Source organism: Sinocyclocheilus anshuiensis, unplaced genomic scaffold (assembly GCF_001515605.1).
Source record: "Sinocyclocheilus anshuiensis isolate Anshui unplaced genomic scaffold, SAMN03320099.WGS_v1.1 scaffold20, whole genome shotgun sequence".
Lineage (NCBI taxonomy): Eukaryota > Metazoa > Chordata > Actinopteri > Cypriniformes > Cyprinidae > Sinocyclocheilus > Sinocyclocheilus anshuiensis.
In genome coordinates this window covers 2,997,138-3,010,158 of record NW_015558646.1, presented here as the reverse complement: position 1 = coordinate 3,010,158, position 13,021 = coordinate 2,997,138, and the positions used below count along the sequence as shown (strand labels likewise).

The 13,021-nt window shown below is 40.1% G+C and overlaps 1 protein-coding gene across 3 annotated transcripts in view; it reads left to right on the top strand.

The window, feature by feature from the left end:
* LOC107680965 (protocadherin-1-like) overlaps positions 1–13,021 on the top strand; it is a 182,433-nt gene that overhangs the window by 113,298 nt on the left and 56,114 nt on the right. Inside the window, exon 5 of one of the 3 annotated variants that reach the window (XM_016477065.1) lies at positions 6,069–6,128. The exons of the other annotated variants lie outside the window; for them this stretch is intronic. Within the exon in view, the coding sequence (XP_016332551.1) occupies positions 6,069–6,082 (14 nt within the window). The 3' untranslated portion in view covers positions 6,083–6,128. Of the gene's footprint in view, positions 1–6,068; positions 6,129–13,021 lie in introns of those variants that run through there. 3 annotated transcript variants of the gene reach the window in all.

The following is a 13,021-nucleotide window of genomic DNA, read 5'->3' as shown; positions in this document are numbered from 1 at the left end:
GGATACCGCTGGTACGCTCTTTGAAGAGGGCCCAGCGCATTCCTTTGGCGGCTCAACTGGTTGCGAAGCGTTAGAGGAGCGATGGTCCCCGGAGGGTTGGTTCCCTGAGGGGTTTGCCACCACTGTAACCCTCAGACCGCCCGTGCTACTGCCCGAAGTAGTCCAAGCCTGGCTGCCGCCAGGACGAACACTAGATTGCGGCAGAGGCAACGTAGCTCCGCCCCCCTGGAGGAAACGGGGCCTGGCCCGCAGCTCCGAGATGGTCATCTTCCCGCAATGGGAACATGATTTATCCGCGAACGCCACCTCAGCGTGTTTAATGCCCAGACATGTGAGGCAGCGATCGTGACCATCACCCGGTGCCAGGTAACGACCGCATCCAGAAACGCACGGGTGAAACGGCATCTTTAAAAAGACAATCCGTCGTCTTTACAAAGACCCCCTCAAAGCACCCGCTTATTGTACTCTTTTAGAGAAATTGGCTCTTTTAGGGAAATGCTCTTTTACGTGCTGAGACGCACAGGGGAAACGGCCGTTTGCAGCACAACAGGGGGTAGTGCAGCCTGAAGTGCGCAACCCACTCGACACAGGAACGACCACCACTGAAGCGCCGTCCGCCAACACAAAAAGCTCCCGAGAGCGCGCTAGACTCGTCACACACGAAGCAGTTTGGTAGGAGCAGAACGATGTTGTCGCTCGTCTCCGAAGCAAAAGGCTGGTATGCGTTGCACCGGATGCCTTTTTATGCTCACGCTGTGATCAGCGGCAGCTGGATGCAATCATCGCATGCCAATGTGCACTTTAGTTTACACTCGAAGTGGATTGGTCTCTCTAAGCGAGATCCCAATTCGTCGGTCACTGATGTGACTCGGAGTGACCGACTGAAAGGGAACTTATGTAACAAGGACACCTTAAAATAAAGTGTTACCAATTTTGCTGTTAAATCCAAATAACACATTTTACTTCCTTTGTAACTTCCTCTTTATAACCTCTTTTTTTTTAAGTATGCCACAGTATGCCACAAATTCTGTCTCTTGTATTTAACCTGGAAAATTCTGTTAAAAAGGTCAGAATACATGAAAAGAGACTCAAACCAAGAATAGCCGAAGTATCAGCTGAAGGAATGACTCTGAGAGAAAAAGAACAGAAGTATGACTAAGGCAGTGAGGTGGACTGAGGCCTAAATGTCATGGCTGTCTTCCCACATCAGTGTTTTTACTGCAGCTCCAGGACTGTGTGTGCGTGTCTGCAGGGAGGGTCACCCAGCCAGGTCACACTTATGGCATCTATACACACACAGCTGCTCGCCGAAGCCCGTGGCAGGTGCCACCAACCACGAGAGCGTGCACACACGCTGAGAAGTACAGTATGACGTCCTGTGCATGCAGAAATGAGGTCAGGTGCGATGGGGGTTAGTCAGGATTCTTAACCTATTTGCCCGCTGGTACTTCCTTAGGATGTATATATATAAGGGCGTGCGTGTGTTTGCGTATGTTATCGTTGTAGACAGACTCCACTTGTGCCTGTTGACCCTGACGATGGTGGTTTGTCTTCATGGATTGCTGCCAGCTTCCTGGGGTCAACATCTCTGGTGCTGAGGGTAGAGTTTTACTGTACTCCCTCACATCGCTAAAACACAATAGAGCTAATAAAAGAGCGGGGATCTTAAAATAAATAGTCCCAGCGCTCGAAATGACTTTAGCAGCCATGCAACGCAGCAGTGCTAGTCTATAAATACAGCGCTGCTCTTCAAATGAGCTCTGCTTCATATAGCCACTATGGATAATGCATGGATGTAATGTGCGAACGAGGGCACGGTGATTGTGGAATGATACTATGAGGCATGAAGGTGACGGGGCAACTGAGTTAGCACAAATGCACCATTATGAGTCTGCCTGGCAACCTGCATGATTTGGCTCATGCACCTTTTTTAAGAACATTGTCAAAACATATGAAATGAGGGAACTTGCAAGACAAGGACTAATGTCTAATGAGATATTTATGGTACATGGAATAAAGCCACTGCCTTCTGTTTCCTTAAAGGTGAAGCGTGTAATTTATGCGCCACTATAGCACCAAATAGACCTGCGAAAATAACTGTGAAGAAGTTTTAAACATCTGTCATTGTTCAGGTAATTCTGTTCCAAACTCGTCCAAGTCAGTCACTCAAACGAACAGTTTGCAGTTCCGTTTGGTGCCACTAGAGACACAGAAATTATTCACTTCACACTTCACTAAATTTTGAACGGTAGTGTTATAATCTCTCACAATTTATTATTATATGTCACTTTGTGACTTTATATTTCAAAACTGCATCTTTATTTCTCAGAATTATCTACTTTAAAATGCCAATATGGCTTAATATCTCCCAAAGAGACATTATATCTGATAAACAAACAAACAAACAAACACATCTTCACGAAAAATGTGATGTACCCCCCAACGCCACCTTTTTATTTAAAGAATGTAATTGCAAATAAAGTTATTATTTCCTATAATATTTTATAAATGCATCCATTATCTGCCATTTGGATAAACAGGTAGACCGGCACCAGAATTTAAACCATTGTTAGAAAGGCACCAGATGCCACACTTCTCAGATAAAGAGTTTTTTTTTTTTTTTTTGTGAAAATGCCATAAAACTAGAGTGTTTACACTCTTTGGGGAAATCAACCCACGGATGGCTTACTTATAGTTGTCTCTGCAAATTAAAAAGCATTTTAACATTGAACTGTGCACATCAAATTTAATTAGGTTCAGTGTGTCACTTCACAATGATGTGAGCATGAATAATTTAAAGATGATGTGTGTAACTTTTTCCATGTTGAAATATTTTCTCCAATTCCGCTTCAACATGCAGAGACAACTAAAAATAAGACATTCAGGTTGTTTTCTCCAAAAAGTGTAAACACTGTGACTCTGTGCTGGTATCATATATTGTCTTGTTTGTATGAAGTTTGTTTTTGTTATTATTATTATTATTATTATTATTATTATTATAATTGGATTTCTATTTGATGCCACTAGTAATACTGAAATTACACAGTTTACCTTTTAATAATTCATTATGAGAATATTGGCAGATTAAACGAAGATATTTTACTTTTTGAATTTGCCTGATCCAGTTTAGAAATTCACCTTTATTATACCTCAGAAAGAGAGGTGGAGGATAAAAATACAATTTTTACAATTTTTAAAATTCTTCATGTTTTCAAAGACAATCTTTTGCATAAGGCCATTAGGCGTCAGAACAGGTTGCACCTGGTTCCTTTCTGTTCCAGAGACCTCTTCCAACAAGACAAAGCCTTGTCTCAGTTTCAATCTCGTTCTCTCTTTATTCTCTCTGTTCATTGCTCTGAGAAGAGAAAGAACCAAAGGGTATCCAGAGGGAGATGACTTAGCAAAACTGTCTTAAAAAATATCCAGGCGCTTGATATGGACATGGGCATGGACCAGGTTGTCTTTTCTGAAGTAGATGTTATCTCTGATGGGCCTGGAGTTACTCCTGAAACAGTAAAACATCACTTTTGCTATAGCTCATATTTAATGAGGAAATTAGTAGTATACAGTATCATCATCAGTTTGTTTTCAGCAGTGGTTCTGAACTGGTGGGTCACATCCTTTCTGACATCTCAGGACTGCATGGGGAAAACAATGTTAAATGCAAAAAAAATAAAATACTTGTGCACAGTTTTGATAGCAAAATAAATATTAAATGTAAGTATGTTCAAATAATTAATGTTTTGAATCCCCTAGCGTTTTCCGACACAGCTCGAGTTCCTGAAGAGGAACAATAGTTAAATAGTTAATAGTTAAATAACTAGTACTTTCTATTCTATTTTAATTCTACTTTATATTTATCTTCTTTTTTATTTATTTATTTATAAAAAAAATAAATAAAAAAAAACGAACACTAGCTTTCTATTTTTTCTATTCTGTCTACTTGTTTTTCTTTGTGTGTGTGTGTGTGTGTGTGTATCTCTAAAAAAGCCTTGCTACATGTGCTGTGTTAGGCTAACCGAGACTTGTCATTTGCACTTATATATTGTTGCTCTTTTGTTAGTTTTGACTGCTTTTATTGTCCTCATTTGTAACGAGTTAAGAACCTCTGCATTAGTAGGCTGTCGAGTTCGGTGAGCTCTTGGAAGTTTAGCTCTGGAGAAATGGTGCGATAGCCAACACGGTGGTTGTTGTTTAGCTAAGATTAGCTTAGATGAAGCAAAATGGACTGAACTCACTCTCTTCCTCTCTCCATCCCTCTCTCTTACTCCACCTCTCCACTGTAGCTCGCTTCTCTCCAGCTAAATGGAATCATCTCCGTCTGATAATGGAGTGTAATTCCATTACCCCAGCTCAGCGTCCCAAGGGGGGGCATTTCCGCCCGACACCCCCTTCTCTTCCCTAATGTGCTCATTTCCCCTGCCTAATAGAAATGGATGGGTCTGTGGGTCTTCTCTGGGAAGAGTGGCAAAAAAGTGGGAGAGACAATGGAGAGAAAGAGATACGGAGGAATAGGGGATGGAGGTGAAATGTTTTGGAGAATAATTCGACGGAATGAGCCGAGATGGAAAAGGTGAGATGAGCTCAAAGCAGAAAGTGATTATGCGGTAAAAGCCAGGAATGGCAGACGTGCAGTTTGATGTCGTCCGTGTGAGCAAGATGGTGCCTGAGTATTTATGAGCAGTTATGGATCTATTTGAATTTCTCTCTCTCATCTCTCCTCTAAAGACAGACCTACCGTTCGTAGCAGCCGACTGGTAATGGCTTCCTCAAACAAGCAAACAAACAAACAAAAAAACAAACGAACGGTCTACGCGTCTAAACAGAAGAAAGGCCTTTTGAACATCTGTGCAGTTGTCAGGGTTCATTTCTCAAGAGCCTCTCAAAGGCAGCCACGGAGCGCTCTAACGTTGCACAAAGCGTCCATTACGCCCTCGTTTAGGAGAGCAAATAGGCTGCCGTTCTCCCGCCATCACGCCCATATCAGGGGAAATGAAGGCAATCATTCGTCTCAAATGAGCAAACAAGCCATCTCCATAACGGCAACATCCAATCTGTCCCGTACCATTCAATCAGGCCACTTCTTTAAGCTGGAAAACAGGAAAATTGTTTTGACGTTTCCGATGCACTGTACCGACGTACATAAAAAAGAGATATTTGAGTTGTTTTTAATGCTTCTAACTAACCACAGACAGCATTTCTTCCGCTGACAATTTGCCCAGAGATTTTGCGACAGCAAACATAAATTACACAGAAATGCAAACATTTTAAATGATTCGAGAGACAGGAAATGTAATCTCAATTAAGAATCTTTAAAAAGAAATGTGCAGTAATGTGTAGAACATTTATATTAAACGCAAAGCTTGATTTGTGCAGACTGGGGTAATGCATTTATGATTATGTCTGTCACGCACGTCCTTTAATTACAGATTTTATGCGGCTTTTCTTTAATGATCATGCAGACACCAGAGATTCTGTATCACTCCTCCCTCTGCCCACAATTCCACTCATATTTATTTAATCTAGCACATCAAACCATAAAAAATGAACATAACTAAACGCAGAAAGGTTAGCGTACGCTTGCACCACGATTCAAAACTTGACTAATTGATCATTTTATGGCGAAAGAAGTATGCACCTTGCCACTTTCTCTTGAAGTGCCAAACAGCTTTGTTTGTACACTGAGGGCGCCATGGTAATCCTAATTAAAAGGCTAGAGTCGGCTGGAGAGGATACAGACAAAGAGGAAGAGAATTCACGGTTTGGTCAGGAAGTATGCTTGAGTGTCTCGAAGGAGGTTTAACCCGCTGGCCACCCCCTGAATGTTGAACCTTAAAACTGATGGGAGAACGGAGTGAAGACCCATCAGGTGCGGCATCGGGTGCGTGTAATTTAATCGAAAGCAGATGCGCTTGGATGTTCTGGAAGTGTTTCCCACACACACGGTCTCTGTTACTTCCTGTCCCCACACACTAGTTTTCCCACCGTGATGTTCTTCCTAAATGCAAAGTGACATAAAACTGTTTCTAAAACTCTCTCTCTCTCTTTGTGCTTGACCCCCTCCTCAGCGCACTCTCTCTAGAGTTTCCCCTTCATCGTGATGTGTGTGACTGTGATTATCAGTCTACTCTGACAGGCGCTTGTGGGGCAGCTTGGGGACTTCACTAAAATGAGCAACCACAATGCATCCAGGCAATGGGTCATCTCATCCTGCTCAACCCCAGCAGAGAACGCACATACATACGCAGCTGTGTTTTCTGTCATGATGGGCACTTTCTGTTGACTTCTATTGTTTTATACTGAGCAAAATATATTTTCTGTCTGTATTTAAAAATAGGTAATTGTAAGATAAAGTTTAAAATATGAAACAATCACATTGTGAGATATAAAATCACAATTATAATTGTGAGATATGAAGTTACAATTGTGATACTGAATAAGTATACTTTATATCAGGTATGAATTCACATTGTGATATATAAATTTGCAATTATGAGGGAAAAAATCACATTTGAGAGTTACATTTTGAGGTACGGATTCACAATTATAAGAAATAAGTCACAGTCATGAGAGATCTCATATTTTGACATCACAATTGTGAAATACAGTCACATTTTGAGATATGAAGTCATATTGTGAGAAATAAATTGCATTTTTGAGATAAAGTCACAATTATAGTCACATTTTGAGATACAATGTTGCAAAATGTAATTGTGAAAGACAGTCACATTTTGAAATAAGTCACAAATAGCAGAAAAATTGCAATTGTGAGATATAGTAATTTTAAGATTAAGTCACAATTGTTAAAAATAAATTCGCAATTGTGAGGGATTAAGTCACATGTTTAGATATGCAGTCACAATTATGAAAGAAAAATCACAGTTGTGAGATATAAAGTCATATTTTGAGATGAAGTTACAATTATGAGAACAAAAGTTGCAATTGTGAGATATAAAGTAACATGTTGAGATATAAAGTTGCATTTAAAAGAAATAAAGTCAGAGTTAGCTTTTGATTTTTGTACTCTGGGGCAGAAACAGGCACATACATATACTGTACACACTCACAACTTAATTGGAATTGTGGGAAGCTTGTGAAAGCCCAGTGGACTATGGAAGTAGATCTAATGCCTCCACAAATTATATAATAAAGTGAGCAGCAGTGGACCACAGCTGGGTCTCTCTCTCTATCACACACACACACACAGAGCTATCCATAGATTTTTTTAAGTAATGCTGAGCACTTGTTTCTGTGCTGAATTTATCCTCCTGTCCCCATGAGGAAGGAAAGGTAGGGAGCGATGCGTGTGTGTGCATGTGTCTGTTTTGGACATTCCTTAGTTCTTCTTAATTAGCTGTGCTGTTTTGCTATAGCTGCTAGATGAAAGGCTTGCGTGTAGGGAAAGTGGGTGATCTCCCCCACAGAGCCCTGCTCTCTTTCTCTCCTCACAGCCACTCTAGCGGTCCCTGCTCTCAGAGCTAACAATGAATGCCGACAAGATTGTTAGTGCCTTCGCTAGAGACACTCGGTTTTTACAAAAAAAAAAAAAACAGCCCATCAAGACTGCAGAGGCAGAGCAGGATATGATCAATTATGAACACTAAATGCTGGTCCATCACACAGCAGTTTGTTTGATTATTTTTTATTTTTTTTGTAATTTCAAGCTTCTTTTAAAGGTAGAGCTTTGTGTTTAAAGGTTTGAGCCAAACAGAACTATGTAGTTGGTTGGTTAGTTAGTTGTCACTTAACACTCACTAAAAGGGATAGACATTTACTCGTCCTGATGTTGTTCCAAACCTATGTGACTTTCTTTATTCTGAGGAACATAAACGTTGATATTTTGAGGAAAATCTTAGTGTTTACCTATTTTTTGTCCGTACAATGGAAGTAGAGGGTAGCCACAACTTTTGGTTACCAACATTTTTTTTTCTCAAAGCTTTGATACCAAAAATGTACTTGAATCATTTAAATTTGTTTATATTTTTAATGTTTTATTTTAAATTTATTTAGACAAAATAATGTTGGCAGGAAGGGCATCCGGCGTAAAACATGTGCCAAATCGGTTGTGCGGATCACTCCGCTGTGGTGACCCCTGATAAAACGGGAGCAAGCCGAAGGAAGAGAGCGAGAGAGAGACAAAATAATGTAGATTATTATTTTTATTTTTATATCATCCACTGATACACTCCCTTTTAGTGAACAGTTCCTAAAAAAAACTTTTTTTCTTAGCGTGAAGAACAGTTTATTCATCTAAAGACCCTTTTTCTACTATAAAGAATATTTTGTGCAATGCAGAGTTTCCATTAATGTTAAAAGTTGGAATCATCATGGAACCATCCATTTCAGTAAATAACCTATCTTCAATGGTGTACAGTAGGATATTTACCAACACATGAAAATAATCAGTGTTTATGCATTATATATGCTTTAATAACGGTGCATCCTTTATTAAAAAAGTCAAAAAAGTAACTTTTTCCTATTTTAAACTTAAAAGTCTTCTAATATTGCTTTGTTAATTTCCACTGCACATCTTAGCAGCATTAACTTAATCAATTGTGTGAGTTAGAGGCAAAAAATGTAAATAAGTAATTTAAAAATGAACATTTATTATTTTATCAATTCCATTTAGAGCCACTAGTGCTGCAGAAACCAAACACACTTCAACCTTTTAATGCTGGGTGGAACCGGCTGCAGAGCTGAGACAGATATAGAGAGGGAGGAGAGGAAGCAGACAGCGAGAGAAGATTCATGGAGGGGTTTATTTCAGGAGTGCAGCTTGTTTATTTGTGCTTATTTGACGGTGGTCTGCTGTTCTACAGTAGTGAGCGAGAGATCGAGTCCTGAGAGGAGACAGAGAGAGAGAGAGAGGTGTGGTTGCTTTCTTGCTTTGCCCAGAGCATTGTGGGCTGCTGTTGTAAAGTGGAGCAGAGCTGGCAGACAGGAGCTCCACTACTGAATCACAACAATGACTAGAGTGCTGAGCACTGCAGTTCTACTGCAACGAGAGAACGACAGGAAAAGTGAGAGTGAGAGAGAGAGGTGGCCGTGGAAAATGGGACCGTGAATGTGGAAGTATAAAAGCGCTGGATTATGTACAAGCAATGTGTGTGTGCGTGTGTGTGCGGCCACCCCTGCCTCTTCATCATCTAAGGATCCCTGGGTCATCCCTTGCCAGGTTGTCTGACAGGTGTAGTACAGTGAACGCAGTGTCACGCTGTAATTGTACATCCCCGTTATGTCAGCGTGTAATTGAGCACACAGCCTGCAAAGGGCCTGCCAAACACACACACACACACACACCTTCGAGTCAGTGAGCAGGACATCACTAACATCCTAGCTATCGACACTGACAAAACACTGAGGCTATACAATTCACAATCGCAGATAACTAGATAGGGGGGTATGTTAAGAGCAAAGGATACTGGGAACGCTGCCATTGTGTTTAATGGCTACTGACATTAAGATGTAACTCATCTAATTAGCAAATGAGATGTGGAGTCATGTAAGGAAGGATTCAATTCACTCTTTCTTTCTCTCGTTCTCTTCTTTCCTACCTTAATTATCTCTCCATTCTCTGCATGCATTGATTTTACCGTGGTCTTTATGTCGCTCTCTCACTTTCCCCATATACTTTTTCTCTCTTCCGTAGACCTGCAACCACATTTGCCTTCTTTCCTCCCTGCTTCCGTGCCACTCTGTCATTCCGGTTTAGAAGCCGATGACAGGTTCCCCAATGAGAGAATAACCACCATAATCGTATTTGATCAGGGAAATCTTAGTATCGCATATCTGCGGCCTAGCTTAAGTAACCAGAAGCACTGTGGTTCCAATATATGGGACTGGACCTTTAAAAGGCTCTCCGGGTTTTGAGTTCCGGCAGTCCGATTGAAGGAATTTGAGATGAGTATGTGAAGGTCTCTGGATGTAACTGGATAAGCTGTGCATATGGACTATGATGGTGTGGCAAATGTACTGTCCTCTCTCACATAGAAATTTTAAATGTTCCTCTTCCCCAGCGTTTGAATTGGAAAAGAGAAGTCCTTTTATCTAATTTGTTTGATTAACCAAATATGAGGTATGAATTATTTATTCGCATTGCAGGATCTGAGAGATTCTCACTGTGAAAGAATACAGTGAATTTCTTCTGCTCTATCACACATGCTGAGGTTATTTACGGAAGAAGAAAAAAAAGAAAGGTAATTGTGATTTTTTTTTTCTCTTTCAAAATTGTGCTCACACAACTATAACTTTGTATCTGATTATATGACTTTATCTCACAATTGCAACTTCATATCTCACAGTTGTGACTTTATAGTAAATAATATGATTCCATATCTCATATTGTGACTATATCTCACAATATTCAATTCAATTCAATTCAAGTTTATTTGTATAGCGCTTTTCACGATACAAATCGTTGCAAAGCAACTTTACAGCAAATTAGGTTTCTACAATATTTAGTAGCAGCTTATCAGTGGTGACTGTCAGTTAATGTACATATGGCAGAAATGTACGGAAAAGTCTATTAAAGATGCAATCAAACAGACGATAAACACTATTAACAGCAATTGTTATATGATGCAATCAAACTAGTGCATTACAATAGTCCAGTCTAGAGGTCATGAATGCATGAACTAGCTAACAATATGACTTTATGTGTTACAATATGATTTTATATCTCACAATTTGAAACTTTACATCTCAAAATATGACTTTATATCTCACAATTGTTACTTTATATTTTACAGTGATTTTATATCACAATTGTTATTTTCTATCTCACAATTGTGTCTTTATATGACACAACATGACTCCATATCTCACAATTATGACTTTATATGTCACAACATGACTCCATATCTCACAATTATGACTTTTTTATTTTACAATGTTTTTATATCTCACAATTTGAGACTTTACATCTCCAAATATCATTTCACAATATGACTCCATATCTTAAAATTACAACTTTATATTTCACAATATGACTTTATATCTCACAACTATGCCTTTATATTTTGCAATATAACTTCATATCTCAAATTTATAACATCACATCTCACAATTATAACTTCATAATTCACAATGAAATTGTATTTTTATAGATTTATATATATATATATAGTATTTATAAGAATATAGATACAGCATTTATCAAAATTATGACTATATCTCGCAATGCAGTTTTATATTTAACAGTTTGACCGCATTTATCACAATTATGATTTTATATCTCACATTCGTGACTTCATATTTCATAACTCCCACTTCATTCCTCACAGCTGTGGAATTGTGACTTCATATCCCACAAATGTGTCTTGATCCAGGGTCACTGGAATTAAATTCTCAGGAACATTTCACAGACCTAGAAATAGATGGATGGAAACTTAGCAAGCTCTTAGTGTGCACAGCTAAAATTTTGACAGACTTTGTGTTTGTAACAGTTCACCCCACAGGGCCGGTTTGCTACTTTATATAGTAATCGCCATCCCTAGGGCTCCATGCTGGTCCCCACTAGCACAGAGGGAGTTAGCAGCTGCCGCTTTTGCCAGCTTTACACCTTGCTCAGAGAGTTAGCATCTACTGCGATCACCACCTTTGTGTTTTGTCCACTGAGTTAGCCGCTGTTGCCAGGTCCATGGCCAGCGCAGGGAATTAGCCACCACGGCCATTGCCAGTTCGGAAGAGGAGCTTAGGGACTTAGCCCCTGCCACGTTTGCCACCATTGCCAGCCTGCTGTTTCTCGAGGGACTGGTGGCTGCTTCTAATCGAAAGGATATTGTTGTTGTTGTCCATCAACTTCAGAGGATGAAGCCAGCTAGGTGGATCTCAGAGGACAAGGCTGACACGCACAAGTGCGCACATCTCCAGTCCCAGTGGTAGGGATATGGCTTCTTGTTTATCTCCTGTCCTGCTGGGGCTCTCAGCTAGCGTTGTCATGGAAACGGGGCCCTGGTGGGTGAGGGAGTTTGGTTGAGCTGCGGGGGTGTGCCTGAAGCCTCGCTGCCCACTTACCTAACAGAGTGTCTCACACACACACCGGTAATGGTAGGTGTACTCATAGAATGCCTCATACTGTCTATACTTAATGCCATAGTGTCTCAGTAGGCAGTAATCCTGTTTCCAGATATAAAGAGCTCTTACGTTTTGAACCAATGTCACCTCACCTCACCTCATCTCACCCAGGCACTATAGATTCAAGATCAATACTGACTCTTGGTGTGAAGCCTGACTCTGTCTCTCTCTCTCTAACACACACACACATCCTCTCTGTTCGCTCTGTGAGAAAAGTGAGGTTCAATCCTACTACAGTCTGTATGTTTTCCTTCCACTCTAGCAGTAAATTGGGCTTGATTGAGCAGGTAATTGAATACTGCTTTAAGTCTCCAGTAGAAAGACTTTACACGTGCAGAAGTCTGTTTCCCTTAATCGAATTACTCTCTCTCGCTTCATCTCGAAGCAGACTTGAGGTGTTTCCCTTCCATGATGCATCGTAAAAAGCCTCTTCCTATCATTTACATTACAGTTAATACAACTGTAGCGTCTGGACCAATCAAAAACACAATTTTTCATTTGATTTAACAAATCAATTATTCATTAGATTAACAAACGTTCACAGACCCCTCACCCAATAAACATACTGGGTGCCAAGTTGTCTGTGAACAGGGCCCAGGACCCTGGTTACCATGGCAACCCTGACACCAGATACATTTACGACCTAATGGAATGCGAAGCAGGGAAAATCACTGCATGTTCCATCGCAAGAGGCACAAGGCACAGTAGAAATGGACTTTTCTACTAATTAATTCATAGGAAAACCTTTCTTTGAATGAACAGTGTATCCTTCAGGTGATGGTGTATGTTGTCTTTGATATTTTTAGACTATTTTATGCATGCTTATGATGGAACCCATTCCTGTCATCCTGCCTATATGTAATCCTACCATGTTTAGTATCTATGAATTCGCCTTCTGATGATCGAAACAAGCGTGTATATTATATGTTGGTACATAGGCAATATA